Raw genomic sequence first — 19,874 nt, 5'->3', positions numbered from 1 at the left:
TGCAGCTGAGTCTGGGTGGGGGTTAGACTTTTCTCTGTACTTTTATACGTGTTTGAACGTTTCTGTTGTATAAAGTTTTTTTTTTTTTAAAATCAGTTCCAGGTGGTTTGAAGGTCTAATGTGAAAGGCAGCATAATAAAGCTTCGAGAAGGTTACATAGGGGAATATCTTCATACCCCTAAGGTAGGGAAGGATTTCTGAAATATGACCCAAAAATGACTAGTCACACAGGAAGAGGGTGATAAATTAGACTACATTAAAATTAAGAACTGCTCTGTATCAAAGAAGCCTTTAAAGGTGAAAAGCAAGCTAAAGATCTGAACATACATAACCAACAAAGGGCTGCATTTTGGAATATATGAAAACCCATACAAATCCATAAGAAAGATAACCCAGTAGAAAAGGAGATTTGGTGTAAGGTACCTCACGAAACAAAGTGTCTCAGTCATCAACAGATATGTAGCAAACTGCTTAACCTCATTACCTCATTAGTCGTCAAGCAAATGCAAATTAAAACTACAGTGAACACCACTGTGCACCTGCCGGAATGGCTGACGTTAGAAAGACTGACCAAACCGAGCTCTTGGTGGGCTGAGGAGCTCTCGGGCACTGCTGGTGGGTGTGAAATGGGTAAGGCCAGTTTGGAAAACCATCTGGCATTACCTGCTACAGCTGAACGTTTTCCACCCAAGCGCACACCTGGCAAAAGCGTGCACACGTGCACCAGGAGTCGTGTACATAGCAGCTGTCCTTGTCACCTGGCGGGGCCTGGGGGGATCCCAGTAGCAGGATGAATGAATAAACGGGGGGGTATGCACACAGTGGAACGTTGTGCCACGGTGGAATCCACGGACGGCAGCCTGACGGCACTGTGGCCATAGCTCCCGAGCACAGCCTGAGCACAAGAAGCCAGACACAAGAGAATACGCGGAGAGTGGCCTTTGTTCAGAAAAACTAGCAGGCCCAGATGAGGGACGTGTGCTTAGACGGTGAGACTTGAAAGGAATGTGAGGAACTGGGCAACATTAAAGAGCAGATCCTGGTCACCTCGGTGCGGGAGGGAAGGGGAGGTGATTGGGAAGGGGCAGGAGGGGGCTTCTGGAATGCTCGCTTTTTTCCCTCGGCCTTTGGGTAGTTCCCCACGTATCGCGTTGTGAGAACTGGTTGCTGTGCACTGTTGTTGGGGCACTTTTCTATGGATGGATGGATCTATATAGGTAGATCTTGCAAAAATATGTTTTGTTTTTTTTTTTCAATAGCGCATATTACTGGCTCCTATGTTGTGTTTTAGAAAAGTTTTTGTCTTTTTAAGAAAACATTTAACCTAAACTTTGAGGCACTTGGTCGGGACTCCCAGGGATGCTGTGCTCACTGTGTTAGGTCGCCACGCGCTGGGAGAGCAACGGGATGGAATTACCTCCCCCCGAAGGGACTCGGGCTCCCAGGGACCACTCTGCACGTCGGCACTGTCCGTGTACCGACATTACACTGGGACGTGCAGACACCCCACGGTGCAGAGGGTGATGGCGTGGGAGATGCTGCCGAAGATCAGAGCTAGTCAGTCAGTGAGCCGATTGCACTAGGGAGTTTGAAAGACCAGTTTGACTCCGCTCTCCACCGTGACATTATAATGTTCTTATTTGCAGGAATGGAAAAGTGGAAAGAGGAAGGCTGAGAAAGATGAGCTGGTGGGAGTTATGATATTTTCCACCATGGAACCAGAGGCGCCTGACTTGGACTTACTAGAAATGTGAGAGCTCTTGTCACACCTGCCTTCTTCCCAGCCCGTGTCCCCCTCCCGTGCGTGCAGGCCGCAGCCGCAGTGCAGGGTGCGACCGTGATTGCATGGGGGCCACGGTCAGGTGACCAGGAAGACTTCGCTTGCACGGGAAAGCACGGTCTTTCTAGCCATAGCATCAAAGTCTGCTTCCTTTTTACCTTGAAGTCCATGGTTTCTTAGCTGACACGGAAATTTCTAGTCGTATCTAATACAGCACGATAAGACAAAGTAGCCCAGGGCCAGTGCACACCCACGTAACAGTCAACAAGGCAGAAGTCTCTGAACATCGCCTTGAAGGAAGCAAATCTCTAACCTTTTTTGTGCTGTTTTTCAATTTGTTGTTTTTAATTATGTAATTTTTTTAAATGTAGGCTTGGTTGAAAATCAAGTAGTTCCTTTTCTATGTAAAGGCTAACAAGAAATCTTGGGGTTTTTGTTTTTTTTTTTAAGAAGTTTTTTCTTATAAAATTATCACTTACGTGTTACCAAACGTAAGAAGAGAAGAAAAAAGAAAAACACAATCTTCCAACTACCCAGAGAGAAAAATCAATGTTAATGCGTTGGCCTAGGTCTGTAGTTTTCTGAAACGTCCTCTGCACATACGTATCTCAGGGAAAAATAGTTTAAAAAGGAAAGACCTCACACTGTGCATTCTGTCTTCTAATCTGTTTTTTTGTTTTTTTTTATTTAATATGATACTGGGATGAGTTTTTCAGGTTGGTACTTTTTACATCCTCAAAGAACTGAGATGTTCAGTATCACTTACCTGGTTGTGTCCAGGTTACCTTCGGTTCGCTAAAGTACTTGCGGGAATGCATGAAGACCCACTGAGTACCTCCACTGATAGAATTCCACTCAATCATATGTTCAAGAAATCATGATTTTATATACTTTAGAATAATTTTAGTTAAAAGTCACAGGGAATTGAGAGGGGGAGGGAAGGAGTTAAAATTTAAATGGCAGATTTTTAAGTCATTCTTTAAAAATCTGTTGTTTTTTTTAAAGATTTTATTTATTTGAGAGAGAGAGAGAGTGAACATGAGCGGCAGGCAGAGGGAGAGGGAGAAGCAGGCTCCCTGCTGAGCAGGGAGCCCGATGTGGGGCTCGATCCCAGGACCCCGGAATCATGACCTGAGCTGAAGGCAGCTGCTTTACCGACTGAGCCACCCAGGCGCCCCTTCTCTAAAAATCCGAATCAAGCCTGGTTAAAGAGCAGTTGTTACAATGCAAGAAAACAAGTACCCGCGGTTACGTTCGGCGGGAGTCTCCCCCGACCGTGTTGATTTTTCTCCTCCTCCTCGTCACACTGACCGTTTGGTAGCAGAGTCAAGGACATGCCTTCTTGTGTTTTGCCCCACAGAGAACAGAAGTGCGACGCCGTCGGTAAATTCACCAGAGCCATGGACGACGGCGTGAAGGAGCTGCTGACAGTAGGACAGGAGCACTGGAAGCGGTGCACGGGACGTAAGTGCCGTCCTCACGCCAGCTCTGGGCCCTGGTCGTGGCGGTGCAGGCTCGGTCTGTGGCCTTCACCGCACTGAGGAGCCGTGCGCTCGGACGCAGGTGCCTTTAGTGAACTGAAGTAATGTCATACCCACAGCCCGGTGGCGAGCCTCACTTGTCAGCCCCACCCAGACAGCAGAGAATCGGCTCCAGCAAAGCCAGTTCAAGAACTTGCATAAAACACCGTGTTCCCTTAAGTGTTTCTAGTTATTTGGGGTTTGTAATCTACGGACAATTAATCTTTTCTGCATGTGTAGAGAGTACTTGTTATTTTTAATCTCATGATTGTACTTTTTAGGCTTTATCCATTTGGTAAGTAAGATGTTGTGTACAGAATCTTCCTCAACTTACGATGGGGTTGCATCCCGATAAGCGCATCCTAAGTGGAAAATAGCCTAAGTCGAAAATGCATTCAATACACCTAACCTCCCAAACACCACAGCTTAGCCTGGCCAGCCTGCCCTTGGGCAAAATCCTCTCACACAGAGCCTGTTTTATAGCAAAGTGTTGAACATCTCGTGCCGTACTGAAAGTGAAGAACAGAATGGCTGTCCGGATGCAGAGTGGTCGTCAACGTGCTGGTCGCTGACCCCCGTGGTCGCCGGCTGGTGAGGCTGCCGCTGCCCAGCATCACGGACAGGGTCCTCCCGCAGATCGTAAGCTCGGGACAGGAACCAAATTCAAAATTCCAAGTACGGTTCCTAGTGAATGCATATTGCTCTGGCACCATCATGAAGTGGATTGTTAAGTCAGGGACCATCTGTATTTGCTACAGCCCTAATTTTTTTTTTTAAGATTTTATTTATTTATTGGACAGAGATCACAAGCAGGGAGAGAGGCAGGCAGAGGGAGATGCAGGCTCCATGCTGAGCAGGGAGCCCGATGCGGGGCTCGATGCTGGCACCCTGGGATCATGACCTGAGCCAAAGGCAGACACTTAACCGACTGAGCCACCCAGGCGCCCACTACAGCCCTAACTTTTAGGAAAAGCCAGGATAGTTGGCTGTGGAAAGCATGAGCTGGGTCAGACTAGGGGCAACGTGAGCCCGGGGGGCCCTGCCAGCCATGGCTTCTACCTGCTCTTTCCATGTCCTCGAGGACTTCTTATCCCCACCCCCACCCTAACCCCCCCTTCCCTTTGTGTCTAGACTGTCATTCTGCTGACCTCTGTTGTCCTGTATTCCCTGGCCCCTCACGTCACATAGTCCAGGCAAGGAAACTGTCACTGCCAGCCGTGGGGGTCACACCAGCCAGCTGCCCTCCCACCTCGGAGGTTCCGCGGGCCTCAGAGGACAGGTCACTACTGCGGTTCCATTCACATGGTCTTCGAGGGCCAGAGACGCTCAGGAGTTTCCTCCCCTGTCCACCCGTCCCGTCCTTATCACCAGCTCAGCCGCCTGAGTCCCAGAGAGAAAACTGAGCTCTAGTTACCCAGAAAGTGGTGCTGCGAGTCCCTGACTCAGTAACCTAACCTCGTATGAAGGCTAGTAGGCTAGCCATAAGGCTGGTATCTAAGAATTTTCTGGCCTTCAACTCGTACACCCTACAAGAATACTGGTTGTATTCAGTTTTATTTTGTTTTTCTCTTAAAAATGGCTTCTACTTTGAATAATAAAGCTAATACATACCCACTTTTAAACTGTGATACTCAGCATAGGAAGGAATTTAATTATCTGTTTTGTAAAGATTTATTAACAAATGATATTTTTCTTCTAAAGAAGGGAAAAAATAAAATTTGAAGTCAAAAAATAATTTTAACGAGTAAGAAACTGAATGTGGGGGCGTCTGGGTGGCTCAGTCAGTTGGGCGTCTGCCTTCGGCTCAGGTCATGATCCCAGGGTCCTGGGATCAAGCCCCGCATCGGGCTCCCTGCTCGGTGGGAAGCCTGCTTCTCCCTCTCCCACTCCCCCTACTTGTGTTCCCTCTCACTGTGCCTCTCTCTGTCAAATAAATAAATAAAATCTTAAAAAAAAAAAAAAAGATAGCAGAGCACAGTTAATAGCAATATTAAGATCCATTAAATCCAGACCTGAAATCTAAGCCTTATCAGGAGTTGGCAGACTGTGGCCTGGAGGCCAGATCTGGCCTGCTGTCTGTTTTTATAAAGTGGAACACAGCCAGGCCCGCTTCTGTACGGATTACCTGTGGCTGCTTTGCTGTTACAGTGGCGGAGTCAAGTACTTTCAGCTTTCAAGAAACCTGTGGCCCCACAAAGCCTGAAATATTTACTGTCTGGCCCTTTGCGGAAAAAAAAAAGGTCCTGCTTCTCACTGAATGATCCTCTATCATTCACATAATACTCGACATCAACAAAACCACTCGCAGCGGCGGGCCATCCGTTCGTGCCCGAGAACAGTTGCTCCATTCTCATGGCACGGAAATACGATGCCATATCCTAAATATAGCACTAATTAGGCCTGAAATGGGAAAGTACACAAATGCAGCATTAGAAAACAAAACACACCGCCCTCCTTTGGTCACAGGGAGTCAACTCATGAATAAAAAGGGGAGTGAAGCTTCTGTTAGTGATTTCATTGTAAAATAATTAATTTTAATTGTAAGCTCTTATGAGACCATAATAATAGTAAAGCATTGAAATCTGTATGTTCTTTGAAAGCTAGAAGGGCCTGCAGAGATCATTTCGTTAATCATTTTATACAGTTGAGAAAGCTCAGATCCCTCCTCCCTGGTCCTGTTGAGTCCTTCTGCCATATTTTTCTCCACACCTTGTTGCCTTCAGTTTTGCAAATAATCACTGATGCATACCTAACAGTGGGGAAAGCAAGGCGTTTGGAATCACAAGTACCACATCCACCATTTATTAGCCATGCGACCCTGGGCAAGTCAGTTTACTTAGCTGAGCCTTATTTTCCTAACCCGCGGAACGGGGATGGTGTGTCTGCACGCGGTAGAGGGGTTGTCCTGGTGATCACCTAGGACTCGGTGCAAGTGCTTGGTCAACTAGAAACCCTCTTCCAGATGAGCTCCCAGGCGCTTCAACTTAATGCCGTGAGTGAGGATGTGGGGCCAGGGTGGTAGTTCGGAATGAGAGCATCCGGCCACGAACTGAACAATCAGTTAATAAAAAATTTCTTTGAAAAAAATCATTAATTTAAAAAAGCCAGTGATTTTATTAAAGAATATAGACTCTTTTGAGTCACTTCCAGAAATTTCTTTTATGACAAAAGTAATCACTTTCAGGAAATAGTCAAATCCCATTCCCGTTTGCTCAGAGGACTAGTTAACAATGTCTTCTTCTTTCTCTTTCAGCGTTACCCAAGGAATATCAGAAGATAGGAAAGGCCTTGCAGAGTTTAGCAACAGTGTTTAGTTCCAGTGGTTATCAAGGTACGGCTGTATTTATTTATCCTTCGGGCCCTTAGTGTCTTGTGCGGACCAGCCACCCCCTCGGGCTCTTGCAAGCACACAGAAACTCTGCAGCTAGGGACCTTTGTCACCGACACTTCAGCCGGCTAGGCTGCCCCACTCAGCACTTCTGTACCCTCACCTTAACTACTTTTGAGAAAAGTGGAGCGTGGTTGTACTCTGAGTTTCTTGCTAGCTTCTTAGCCTTTCTTTGCGCTCAGAGACAGCTCTTGTGTTACCCTGGAACAGGCAGCTATGATAAGTCACCCTCTGCCCTTGCTTTCATGTCTCTGCCAACCTCAGAAGTCAGGTCTTCCTGTTACAAAGGCCGGAATTTGTCAAGGCCGTTTGGAGGGAACATTTTGACTAAGTAACAAATTCTCGTTGCCTTAGGTCTCTGCGTGACCTAGAGTTATTCTCAGCTGTGTATGGTGTGTCTTACATACCATACTGTGCATCTTACCTGTGCTGTCTCGGATTCATTGTACTTTTACATTGGCAGCACTTGTGAGAACAAGCTAGCTGTTCTCCTTTCTATTTTGGTTTACTTTTGCTTAGTTTGCTCAGTGGAGCAGGTAGCAAGTAAAAGCATTTGTCAGGTGAGCGGCACTTACTAAATTTACATGTGTCCAATCACTTACAGAAATGGCAGAATTGGTACTTTGGCCATGGTGTTTATTCTGATACTCAGGGAAGATAGTCTGTGGAGGTCAGTGTCTGAGCGTTTTTAGGAACAAGAAATGAGTCTCCCACCAGAATGGAAGATTTGGGGCTCCCACATATGAATATTTCTTTTTGCCCTGGCTGAATTGTGTCTTATAATCCCAACTTTTAGATTGGATGGGAGCCCTGAGGATTAGTTCATCTGGCCCCCTCATGTTCGAGATGAGGAACATAGGCCTGGAACGATCAGCCTCCTGGCCAGGGTGCCACAGGGGGTTGACGGAGGAGGCAAGTGTAGGGCCACCCCCATTGCTTAGGTGCCGGCAGGACTCCAAGAGCACTCTCATCTTTGTGCTTTTCTAGTATCTTGACGGGTGGAGAGCTTGTGTTCTGAAGATGCTGGACCCCGATCAGTGTCCCATGTCAGAGTTCACCTGAATCTCGCCTTCCTTAAGCCTCCCCCCAAGAGCTCTCTGTCCTCCAGCCCTGCCCCCGCTTCCCGCCATCACCCCTTAGTGCACAAAACCCCTGTGGGAGAACTGGCTCTGCATTTGGGGCTCCCCCAGGTTCTGGTCCCTCATACCAGCCCCCATGCATCTGGTAAAAGCAGAGCAGAGCCTCCCGTCCCAGCCAAGTCCCTCTGCTGTGGAAGGCGCCCTTTTCCTCTGCTCTCCCCCAGCCTCCAGACCCGACAGCTTGCCTAGGGTGCGAGGCTCAGCCCTTTCTGAATTGAGTTCCTTTGGGTTTCTTCATTCCCACAGTGCTTCCGTGACTTTACGGAGAAATATGATGGTTTAGTTTATTTGGTATTATTACACTGAGAGCAAGGGTCTTGGCAGTTGTCCCCATGCTAACTGGAAATGGAACCGCTCCAAGGTGAGATTGTAAGCCTAACAATGATCCTTCCAGTAGCATGGACCCAGACTTGACTTCCATTCCTTGAAGTCAGAAAACTTAAAAACCATTCAGAGCTAGATCACAGAATTTGTAAACAGCAATTCCCTTGTTCTCCGGGTCAGTGCCAGGAGAGACAAATCACTCACCCTTCACTAAATGTGATATTAATAGAGGGCACAGATAGTTGAACCAAAAGTCTTGAAAAGGGGGGAGGAGAAGACAGTTGGTAATCTGGGAAATGGGTCCTAAAGATGTCCTTTGTAGCTTTATACTGTACATAAGTCTTTCCATATATTTCTCGTTCTGTAAATTTCAGTAGAATCTGCATACCTTCCAAATGATCAGCTTCTCTCCGGAGTTTTCTATCTGTGTAACTTCAGCCTGGAGCAACCTGGGAAAAAGGCAGGATAGAGAGGGCTGTGGGGGGGCTGTGGGGGAGGCCCTGGCAGGATGAGGACATCCTGGAGGGGAGGTGGAGTAGGAGAGGACCCTGAAGATGCTGTGCCTTCTCTGCAGCGCCCACCCGCGTGATCCCTCCCAGCCATGCCTCACTTGGCTTGGCTTCCTTACTGTTTTCCCTGCTCAGAGCTATCAGTCCGTGTGTTATCAAGTATTCACATTGCAGACGGCACTTTGTCAAGTATTAAAAGTACTCAGTGTAATGTGCTTTACGGGGAGTATCATTCAACTTCCTAGAGATCTTGTTTTCAAAGAACTTCTCAAGTGCCCACAGACTAGCTTTTCACGTTTCAAGGCAAATGAGGGTCAGCAGAGTTGAGTACTGTGTCTTATCATGTCTTCCTTTGCTCAGATGTGCTGGTGACGTGGGGCAGTGCTGCACTCTTTGATCTTGCATAATTCAGAGGATTCCGGTTCCTAAGAATATTTCGGATTATGTTAAATATAACCTTCCATGCTCCCTCTCTGAGTACAGAAACCGATACTAGAACAACACAGAGACTATTCACACGGCCTTTGTGCAGATCCATGAAGCACTTCTTATGGATTATCAGGAAAAATAATGGATAAAAATATTTAGATGGTTATCTGGAGCAGAGAAGAGGAATGGGTGTAGAAGCTAGACCTCCGGTTTTATCTAGTTTTACAGATTTTACTTTGGGAACCATGGGAATGTTTTACATGTATATTTATTCTACATTTATTATTAGAAAACAAATTTAAAATGTAAAAAAAAAAAAAAAATCCCTAAAAAGCAAAAGCAAAATAAATCACTTGATACATCAGGTTGAAGGCATAACCACGTAGAGAAGAATTATTTCACATGACCGTAAAACGTATCAATGATTCTACATCCCTAGTAGCAGATTCCTTAAAGTCAAAAAGACTTCAAAAATCTTTTGTTTTCGGTAATCATATAGTTAGCAATAAAATATTGGTGTTGTTATTCTAAAACTTCTAAAACTATTTTACATATTGTAGGGTAAAGCAAATACGTAATTATGTTACTGTTTTTAGGAACTCAGTTTTTTAAATGAAAGAGCTAAACAAAAATCAAAAGTTTTAAAATACATTATGAAAAATCCTGAAGTCCTAAATTTGAATTGGAAATATCCATATGAGCTCATTATGGTTTTCCTCTTTTAAAAAAAATATATTTTTCCTTGCTGTGTTCATTGAAAAGGCCTAGAAATACCCAATCCAGTCACGAGAAGCACCTCTGGCGCCCCCCACAGGGGGATTTCTCAACACTGTTCCTCCCAGATGAACCAGAGGCTCCTAGCAGAACCCAGATGCTGATTTGAAAAGCCTTCCACTGGCCAGTAAATAGAAAGAGCATTAGTGAAAATAATACTTTCTCTGCAATGAAGCTTATCAAGTATGTGTAAATCCAGACTTGCAATGATACTTTTTTAAAAAGTTAATCTGTTACCTTTGGGGAATGGTTAGAGGATCAACTCATTCTGAAAATGGTAAAGAGAAAGAAGCATTTAATGTGCTTTTTCTCTTCCAATACCTCAAGGTAACCAGGTAGTCGATAAAGGAGAGTTCCTCTTTATAGAAGTGCTTCAGATCAAGAAGGAGTGATAGGAGTAGAAGAGCAACACTTTGCAAACCGTTCCTAAAATGAAAGATCTAGACGGTACAGGGAACAGAGGACTGTGTTATCACCACAGACACAGTCAGCAAAACCCAGGCTGCAGGTACCAAGGCAAATACCTGGTTTCTTCAACGGCCCAAAGAGAAATTTGCGAGAAAAGAGGGAGGGAGGAGAAAGAACCTAATGAGTGAAGAAACACTTCAGCTCTCTGCCATGTGGGCTTTCTCTGAGTCCTGAAAGCAGCCAGCTCGATTCCAGATACCAGGGAGCTGCCCACTGACCAGATAATTCTATCAGGAGCAATTCTCATTTCTCCAGTGTGATGTTGGTATTGTCCTTGCTTTTTAAAGAGTGCTTATCTCTGACGTAGAATTTATGGGTGCATTGTAATGTGGCCAGCGAAAGGGGGAGGTAGGGGGTGGACGGTGCAGGTGCAGAAAGACTGGCCATGAGCTGTTCGTTGGGAAGCGAGGTGATGGGTAGATGGGGACTCATTACACTGTCCTCTAGTTTTGAAAAGCGTAGTGTTTGCCATAATAAAATTTTTAAGTAAAATAAACAAAGAGAAAATACTCACGAGCCCTGATGTAGCTGTACTGATTTCCAGGCGAAACCGATCTCAATGCTGCAATAACGGAAGCAGGAAAGACTTACGAAGAAATTGCCGGTCTCGTAGCAGAACAGGTACCCCCATGGCCGCCGGTCCCAGTCCTGGTGCAGATTGTATGCTGTTGGACCCACGTGTTTCTTTAACCAATTTTAAAACAAACTTTGCAAATAGATCTCCTCTTCTTTTCTATCTTTGTTCATTGTGTATGGTAATAGTGTTTCCTCGGGTAAGCCAAAGTGATGGATACATTTATCACCGAGAAATCTAAATGAGTACCTTCCAGTGTCGGTGGCTCAGATCCATCCTCCGTCATCAGGGGGTTGGAATGTTAGGGCAAGAGCACCATTCACTCCACCATTTGGACTCTTGGCCTGCCTGAGGCCTGCTTTACTCGGCTGGTAAATGGCAGGCTCTCAGCATTCAGCAGCCACTACGGAGAAGGCACCCGCGTGGGCCCAGGCAAGGGGCAGGTCTCTGTTCCAGCCATGTGGCTTTTATTGGGGCCTTCAGTGGTCCGATTCCAGTTCTTTTTACAGAAAACAGATAATAAATTCCCTTAAGGGGAGTAGGCATCAATGTTGTTTCAAATCCCTACATTAAAAGTTTCTCAGATGACTTCTTGAAATACGTGCACACATGTGCACACACCTTCATGTTGGCCGCTGACTACCACTACTTATAGGAAAAGATTAGTTTTTAGAACTGTGCATAACATAGCTATTAAAAATTGTAATTCAGGGGCGCCTGGGTGGCTCAGTCATTAAGCGGCTGCCTTCAGCTCGGGTCGTGATCCCAGGGTCCTGGGTTCGAGCCCCACATCGGGCTCCCTGCTCCACAGGAAGCCTGCTTCTCCCCCTCCCACTCCCCCTGCTTGTGTTCCCTCTCTCACTGTGTCTCTCTCTGTCAAATAAATAAATAAAATCTTTAAAAAAAAATTATAATTCAGAAAAATTGAAAAATATTAGGTTGCCACTTAAGAGGACTACCAGGTTTGTTTGTTTTTTTTTATGTTGGGTGAGGACTACCAGATTTTTAATAATAATTTATATTCTCTGCTAAAACTTAGACATTAAATGATTACATCTTATTTGCTTGTAAAAACTAATTTTACCAACCAGCCTAAAAATGATCTAATGTTTTATCATTTTCTCTCCAATCTACGATTGAGAATGTAATAGTCTTGGGGGTTGTTTTCTTTCAGGAAAACTAGGCTGAATGTTTAGCCCTTGACATACAGTAGCTCGTACCTGAGGCTTGGCTCATACAGTCCTCCAGTACGACCCTTTTCTGGATTTCTCTGCCAGTAATAACCAACCTGTGTCTCGTTGTAGCCAAAGAAAGATCTCCATTTCCTCATGGAATGTAATCATGAATATAAAGGTTTCCTTGGCTGCTTCCCTGATATTATCGGCGCCCACAAGGTAACTTGATCACAGAAGTGCAGACAAGATGACACGGGTGAGCCAGGGCCGTGACGCATGGCCACTGAGCGGGCCCTGCCGCTCAGTACGGCCCTGAGTCGGGGAGCTTTCTGAAACCGGCCGGAGCTGCTTGGGCTGTTTAAATAGTGAGGTCCCATAACACGTTTAGACTATGGGTAGTTCTAGTTTCTTCGAGTCTATAAAAAGATTACTTTGAGGGAACAAAAATGTGAAAAAAATATTCCTTTATGCCTATACTTGGGTCAGGTATCAAACAACATAATCATGCTGTTTGAAATTCAAGACAAGATTAGGAATACTGCTTGCCCTTACTAGTGGGTCCCCTGTAAGCTGCTGGCAAGTCCTCAAAGACCCTTCCCCGTCGAGATGAAGTAAGATATTCTGTCCCCATGGGCCTGACGAAGGGTTTCCTAATGAAAATTTAAATGGTCAACATCGATTTTATATTTTTGTACTAATAAGGAAACTATATAATTCCCACCATAAAGGTATTTTTAAACTGAATTTTGAAATGTTTTGGGGTGTCCTCACATTTCAATTCTGGTTCCTTTTTCTCTGTTTCAAACTCTACGTATTATTTCAGAATAGGGGCATTTTATCAACTGTCATATTCTGGGATACTGTGATGCACTTGGATTTATTAGGAGAATCTCTACAGAGGCTGGGTCTGCGACCCTAACAGCCCTGGCGTGTGGCCGTTTTAGCATTCAGCTTAATAATCCGGGTGTCAGGAAGGGAAGCCTTGTGCAACTTCAGATAATTTAATGTCAGACTCAGAACATCGATGGACACTTAGGTGTTTCCACATCGTGGCTGTTGTGGGTAATGCCGCGGTGATCCTGGGAGTGCAGTGGTCTCTCTGAGATAGTGATTGCTGGGGGAGTAGGTCTTAGAAATTCTCATCACAAAGGAAGAAAACAAACCAACTTGTAACTACGTGAGGTGATGGATGTCAGCAACAGTTGCAGTGGTCATCATTCTGCGATATATACAGACATCAGATGATTATGTTGTACGCCTTAAACTCATGCAGTGCTGTATGTCAATTATATCTCCACAGAACTGGGGGGAAATAACATAAATATAACAAAAATTAAAATCTCAGTTAAAAAAGCCAACTCAGAAGAGTTAGCTTGTCGTAGGGATCTATGCCAGCAGTGGAGTTTGGGCATGGAGCCTGATTTATGCACGAGTGTCAAGTTTTTCTTCGCAGACTGCTCTGCTGAGCACTGTGATGATTCTGGAGGGGGAAGCGTTTGGCAGCCGTATCCCTACTTCTGTCTGAGTATCGATTTGAAATTGACGCAGCGCTCCTCCCGGAAACCAAAGTAAAGCTGCCGGTCAGCGCGCTCCAGCACCCGCGGCCAGCGGGCCCCCGAACAGAGACAGAGAGCCGGGCGCAGGCACGAGGCTGTCCCTCATCAACCTTCTAAACCCCCGATGCCTGTGTCCGTCCCCTGCGCTCCTCTCGTCCTGGCACGGGCTCAGATATTACGGAAATAGAGTGCTGTTTGCTTTTCATCCTATTGTAGCATAAAACTGTCCATTTTAGCTTAGTTCTGTTTTTCAAGAATAGCAACCCTTTTGCTTCCAAGTGACTTGCAGGAAGTTATATTTAGGTGCTTTCCTATGTTCTTTCTTTGTGGGAACATTTTTTTGTTCAGTAGCTGGTCAGTTGTAGAAGATGTGGGCATTGTTATACGATAAACGAATGACTAATCTTCTGAGCATTGTTTTATTAACACTGTTGCATGTGTATTTCACAGGGAGCAATAGAGAAAGTGAAAGAAAGTGATAAACTGGTCGCAACTAGTAAAATCACCCCCCAGGACAAACAGAACATGGTGAAGCGAGTTGGCACCATGTCTTACGCATTGCAAGGTAAGACCGAGCAAGGTTCGTGCGCCGCTAGCGAAGATGGTCCCTCTCCCCAGCGGAGGTGCTGTTTTCCTGGCTGGAGAGAAACTAAGCAAATAAGAGCTGATTTCAGGTCCCCTCCCAAGCCTGTCGTTTGCAGGATCCCAGTGTTAATGGAAATGAACCCCTTTCCCTGATCGAGCCATGAATGACAGCCTGATTAAACCCGTGCGTCTTTATTATTTCTCAGAGGCAGTGAAGATCCTTTTATAACCCTTAATATTAGCTCCGATCATGATGCTGCGTTAGATCCCAAAGTTCAGCTTCCAGCAGTTTGTAACCTCTATCCCCGGGACTGTAAAATGTAAAGGGAGCTTGGACATATTTTTGGGCAAAATTTGAGTGTTAGTAAAAAGAAGATAGTAAATGGTTTTTATATATTTGAGTGCTTTCCAGCACACAGGAGCAGTGAACGGATTTTTCCTGTTTCAGTGGACAGACGGAACAGGCATGGGCAAAGGAGAAAGGGGAAGGATGTTCTAGTTTGAACAAAACCACACAAAATAATGGGACAGGATTTCTCATTGGCCTTCAGGAATAAGATCGACTTACAGGCTGTTGGGGAATGAGTGTTGGTGATGGTGGGGGGCCTTGAGAGCCGGGCAGAAGAGCCTAGACTTGCTGTGGGCATTAAGAAGCCAGTAAAAGGTTTGATGGTGGGGGTCGGGGGTACACCACTCAGGGAGAGGGTGGGAGAGGTTGGGGGGCAGACGTCAGAAGGCCCACGCAGAAGACCACTGCCTCTGTGGTCTGAGAGTTCTGGGCCTGAAGAAGACGTGGTGCTCGGGGAAGAGAAGGAAGCATGTTTGCAGACTTTTCCAAGGAACAGCCCTCAGGACTAGGGAATGAGTGGGACAAAGGGACCAAGGTTTCCAGAACTAAGACAAGTAGGGGCAGAAATGGGAAAACCTGAGTGAAGATATTTCTGAAGGGTTTGACATCGGGGATTTGGCTTTGAAGTTTTCCAAACAGATAAATGAGAAGCTTCATACAACTTGAGATAATAGAAAACTCAGAACAGTGCCCTTTTCGTAGGAATATATGCCAGCAGCTGGCTTTCCAGGTGCTCAGAACAAGGGAAGAGGCAGGTGGCGATGTGATGGGGCCTCTCTTGAGTTGGTGATAGGGGGGTTAGGGGCGAGTCCCGAGAGACAAATTCAGTAAGGGAGTCCTCTGTGAATAGATATATTCAGCAGAGTTGAAGAACAGGTGTCCAGATCCTCTCACCTGGTAAGAGGTTGGGTTCTGGGAGCCCTGATGCTCAGCAGCGAAGCTCCATACAGAAGAGGGTCCCCCTGCGTCGCACCCACCCATACAGCCTTTCAAGGGCACCCGAAGAAACGCAACCCAAGAGGGAACAGGCCAGGGCCCACCGGGTGCCTCGCTGGGTCCTGCATCACAGATGACGTCCGCGGAGAGTGACCACCACGTTGGCCTCCTGCTCCATGTGTTGTGGGAGAACAAAGTCCACACGTGGGTGATTGTGTTGGGTTCACAGTATCTCATCTGCAAGTCAACAAGTCATCCCTCTGCTGGAGAGTATTGTTTGCCCTCAGATTATTTTCAGATGAGTTTTCTAGTTTCTTTATAAAGTGATTTGTCAGGAACTGGCCCTGCCCTGAAGCCAACCAGGTGAAACCGAGCAGAGCAAGCTGGCGCTGTCTGTGGAAGTTTGGGGGCTGATTGATATCTTGGTTTTGGTTGTAGCCGAAATGAATCACTTCCATAGTAACCGGATCTATGACTACAACAGCGTCATCCGCCTGTACCTGGAGCAACAGGTGCAATTCTACGAAACAGTAAGTCAGCCTCCCCAGGCCCTTTGCATGCAAGCACGTGCATGCGTGCGCACACATTCACACACACACACACACACACACAGGAGGATTCCTGGTAACATAACTTTGACCGTGTAAAGTTAATCTGCTTGTGTTTTTTAATCCTATGTAATAAACCAAAAGAGGTTAATTATTGAGCAGGGGTTTTTTAAATCCCTTTTAATTATATCTGCCTTTTCCTTTTTGAATCATACTGGGTTAAAAAAGGTTTCTCTTATGCAAGAAGGGGTCCTGACGCTGGTTGTGAGGCCCCTAGAAGTCCTTACTGGGAGGTTCCCCACCCCCACAGCCTCTCTGTGCCCGGGACAGTGAAGGACAGAAGGCCCCTGGCCCTGCAAGCTCTCAGCTGGGGATGGAGCCTGGCACCGCGGGCAGGCTTCATGAATGAGCTTTCATTGTGCACCAAAGGAGCTGCAGAAAACGAGAGAGAGAGAGAGAGAAACCTTAAATATTTAGGTTTGTGACATTTAGGAGACAGTCACAAAAATGTAAACTTTTGTAGTCTGCATAGTAATTTGGTTGTTTACCAGAGTGTCCAGAAAACAAAGATCTAGCGTGTAAGTGGAAACTTCGACATCTGAAGGCAGGTTCCGTAACTGTATCATTGACCATGTGCTGGCCGCCATGTTTTTACTCAGTGTTCCACTGTTGCCATGGTATTCTCTCGTGTGTGTTCAGAATGATCGTAGGCCAGCCCCACACTCCTGTCTGTGCTCGTGTCCTCTTTCAGCAAAACAGTGCGGAAAATGTCAGTCTCCAACAGCAAATTCTTGAAAGGGAGTTGTGATCAGTGTGCTTGCTGCATAGTGTGAATTGTGTGTTGGAAGCAGTTGGTTTTGGCCTGAGTTTCCAGAAGGAATTCCCTTAAGCATTTTTATCCCTCACAGTGTGCGGTCCCTGGGCTCTCTGTGTAGTAACCGCTGCCGCTGTGCGGTTGCGTCTCATGTATTAGAATCGAGATTGCATTTATTCGACGTGAGAAGAGCGTTGAAGGGCAACTTCTGAAACTCCGATCATGTTGATTTGATAGATAATCTCAAGCTTAAGTGAGGTTTAATTATCAATGACATTGTGACTCAAAATAGAGAGCCATGCATTTTAATCACTGTCCTTGTTGGAAGTAACAGTTTTATGAGAAAGTAACCCTTAAATACTAAAATTCCCATACTTGTTCATGCAGCAAACATGAATTGAGTACCTATTATATACTAAGGACTTACTCCAGTTACTTGGCTCCAAGAATGGCTGTGACATCTGTGTCCTCAGGGCAGGCCTGGGCACATAGCCCCAGCTGCGGTCCCGCACTGGCTTTATCATGGAGGCGCGGACGGTCTGGTCTACACACGGCGGACCCGCAGCGGGTGGGATCCGGGCGGTGTGCTCGGCAGCGGGGGCTCGGGAGTGCACGGGTGTCCGAGAACACAGGGGGCCTAGGCAAGCACGACCCCCACCCCACCTGACTCCTGCTCTGGAAATGCTGCTGCTGAGAGAGGCACCGGCCGTGCCAGAAAGAAAGGGGGCTTCCTGCCGGCTGGGGGCGCCGCCTGTGGCAGCACCATCTGGGGTTTGGGGAGGGCTCCCTGGCTGTTTGGTGCTGGAGGAGACTAGAAGCTCAGCGCGGCTAAAGTCTGAAATGCTTGCAATGTCTGACTCGTAAGAGATGGCAGCAGTAGCATGCCGTGGGTCCTAGTGGGACTGGTAGCTCAAGATTGTCTTGTTTCTTCACCAGATTGCAGAAAAGCTGAGGCAGGCCCTCGGCCGCTTCCCGGTTATGTAGAACACACCGGAACACGAAGAGAACTCCGAAGTGCTTCTTTCTGACTTTGGGCAATGCAATCTTATTTTTTTTCCCCCTTCATCAAAAACAAAAAGGAACGAAAGAACGAAAACCAAAAAGAAATAGAGTTGCAAAAAACTGCGTCTGTTTTATTAACCAACCTAAATGCATCGGTTACGTAGGGATAGTCGTCTTTGGTTCGTTTCCACCTCCATTATTTAAAACAATGGAAATTGTCTCTATTTTTGGAAAGTACTTAAAGTTATCAGAATTTTGAATGGAAAATTAGGGGTTTCCCCCACTGATATTTTACATAAAATTGTAATTTTTACGTCGTCCATGATCTTCTGGGTCTTACCCAATGTCGGATAATTACTAATTGCTTTCTTAAAAATATGAAATATACCAGAATAAAAAATACATATGTTTGTATATTTTTATAACTCTTTTCAGTCCGGTGGGATTCCTGTCTATTTAGGAAAATCTACATGCCTTTCAGTGACATATTTACGACTCCCGTGCTTCTGTTTCCAGGAGGGAGGAAGCAAAGAGGGGCTCCTGGGAATTCTGGCGCCGTCACGGTGGCTCGGGGCGGGGGGGTGCTCACGTGTGCCATCAGAGCACGCGGCTTGGCAAAAACTGAGGATCCCATTCACTGCCCCTGCTTCCCTCAGGAACGTTGCTGAGTGTCCCCTTCCACGAGGAGGGCTTCCTTCCCAAGCCTGGTTAAGGCATGGTTCTTGCCAGACGGAGTATGTTGAAAACATTGGGGGTATTTGTACAATGTTCCGACTCTGCTCCCAGGGATGGCGCCGCTGCGCTGAGTCCTGTGCTCAGGAAGGAGTGCTCCCCCAGAGCTTCACCCCGAATTGGAGTCTTCAGCTCTTCAGTCAGAGGTAATGAGACATGTTTGTGAGGGCCGTCATTTGCCGCTTGATTTGGATGGTAGACAAGCAGGCTGGGGGTGTTACCTGAAAAGATGAAAAGCACAGCTTAGTAGACCTCTCCGTCCCCCCAGATGGAAAAGTTTAGGGACTGATAAGGGTGACAACCTGGATAATGCCCAGTAATCCCGGGAGCTTCTGTGTGTAAGAAGTACAGAGTGATGTTCTTCCTGACTGCATCCGAAACTTCAGATGGGATTTTTGTGATCACTAGGACTCCAGTTAACGGCATAAAGCAAAACCTAATCTTCGCAGACTGTCAGCTTTAAATCTGAACACTCACAGACACAATCTTCCTCCTGCAGACGAGCGTGTCCGTCCTCCACAGTTGCCTTACGACATTATCCCCACTGCTTTCATTTTCCTGACCTAGTGATTATAGTATAGAAAATGGAAAGTTTGGGCCAGCACAAATAAAATGAAACCAAAAAATAAGTAGAAGAGGAAATCAAATGAACATGAATATGAGAATTTCTTGTTCTTTAATATCACGGGTTTTGTTAATGTTTTATAAGTAATTTTCCCTACTTGATTTTTCTTTTATAAAATCTCATAGAGCAATGTTTATGATATAGCCATTTAATATATGTACAAATTGTAAAGAATATGTATAAATGTTTAAACAAATGTAAGAGCATGTAGAAGCCAACATATAAATAAATTGTTAAAAAACCTGTACAGTAAATTCTGAAAGCACTTTTTCAAAACACTTTTTAGTGTTTGTGTGATTTATTTTCTTTCTTCCTTTCTTCCTTTTCTTTCTTTCTTTCTTTTTTTTTGGATAATTGCTTCTTGCCTCCAGCTCCTAAAAATAGTCCAGGTAATGAATTTCTCCCCCAAACCTAGTTTTCCTGATAATGAATTAATAATTTAATTCCTTAAGTCAGAGTCACTGATCCTGGAAGCATGTCCTAATCACCAGAGAGCTGTAAGAAACAGATACTGGTGCTGATGCCAAGTGTGTTAGGGATCCATAGAGAAACAACCGGGTGCGTGTGCATGCGTGTGCACGCGCACCTTAAGTGATGTTTGCTCTTCTCCATATCCTGTAACTTAATTCTGTGGTGTAAAAATCTCA

General features: G+C 45.7%; 1 protein-coding gene across 3 annotated transcripts in view; it reads left to right on the top strand.

Annotated features, from left to right (window-relative positions):
• Nucleotides 1-19,505, top strand: part of SNX9 (sorting nexin 9) — a 106,948-nt gene extending 87,443 nt beyond the window's left edge. For 2 of the 3 annotated variants that reach the window (XM_078054518.1, XM_078054517.1), the window contains exons 11-18: nucleotides 1,647-1,750; nucleotides 3,141-3,244; nucleotides 6,554-6,631; nucleotides 10,876-10,952; nucleotides 12,210-12,299; nucleotides 14,087-14,201; nucleotides 15,945-16,036; nucleotides 17,805-19,505. In XM_078054518.1, coding sequence (XP_077910644.1) covers nucleotides 1,647-1,750; nucleotides 3,141-3,244; nucleotides 6,554-6,631; nucleotides 10,876-10,952; nucleotides 12,210-12,299; nucleotides 14,087-14,201; nucleotides 15,945-16,036; nucleotides 17,805-17,852 — 708 coding nt within the window. In that variant the 3' untranslated portion in view covers nucleotides 17,853-19,505. The remainder of the gene's footprint in view (nucleotides 1-1,646; nucleotides 1,751-3,140; nucleotides 3,245-6,553; nucleotides 6,632-10,875; nucleotides 10,953-12,209; nucleotides 12,300-14,086; nucleotides 14,202-15,944; nucleotides 16,037-17,804) is intronic. The other variant, XM_078054519.1, reaches the window with a different exon arrangement.
• The last annotated feature ends 369 nt before the right edge of the window (nucleotides 19,506-19,874 follow it).

This window comes from Halichoerus grypus, chromosome 9 (genome assembly GCF_964656455.1).
Source record: "Halichoerus grypus chromosome 9, mHalGry1.hap1.1, whole genome shotgun sequence".
NCBI classification, from domain to species: Eukaryota; Metazoa; Chordata; class Mammalia; order Carnivora; family Phocidae; genus Halichoerus; species Halichoerus grypus.
Note: the sequence above shows the minus strand (reverse complement) of the source record. Positions and strands in the feature narration are given on the sequence as shown.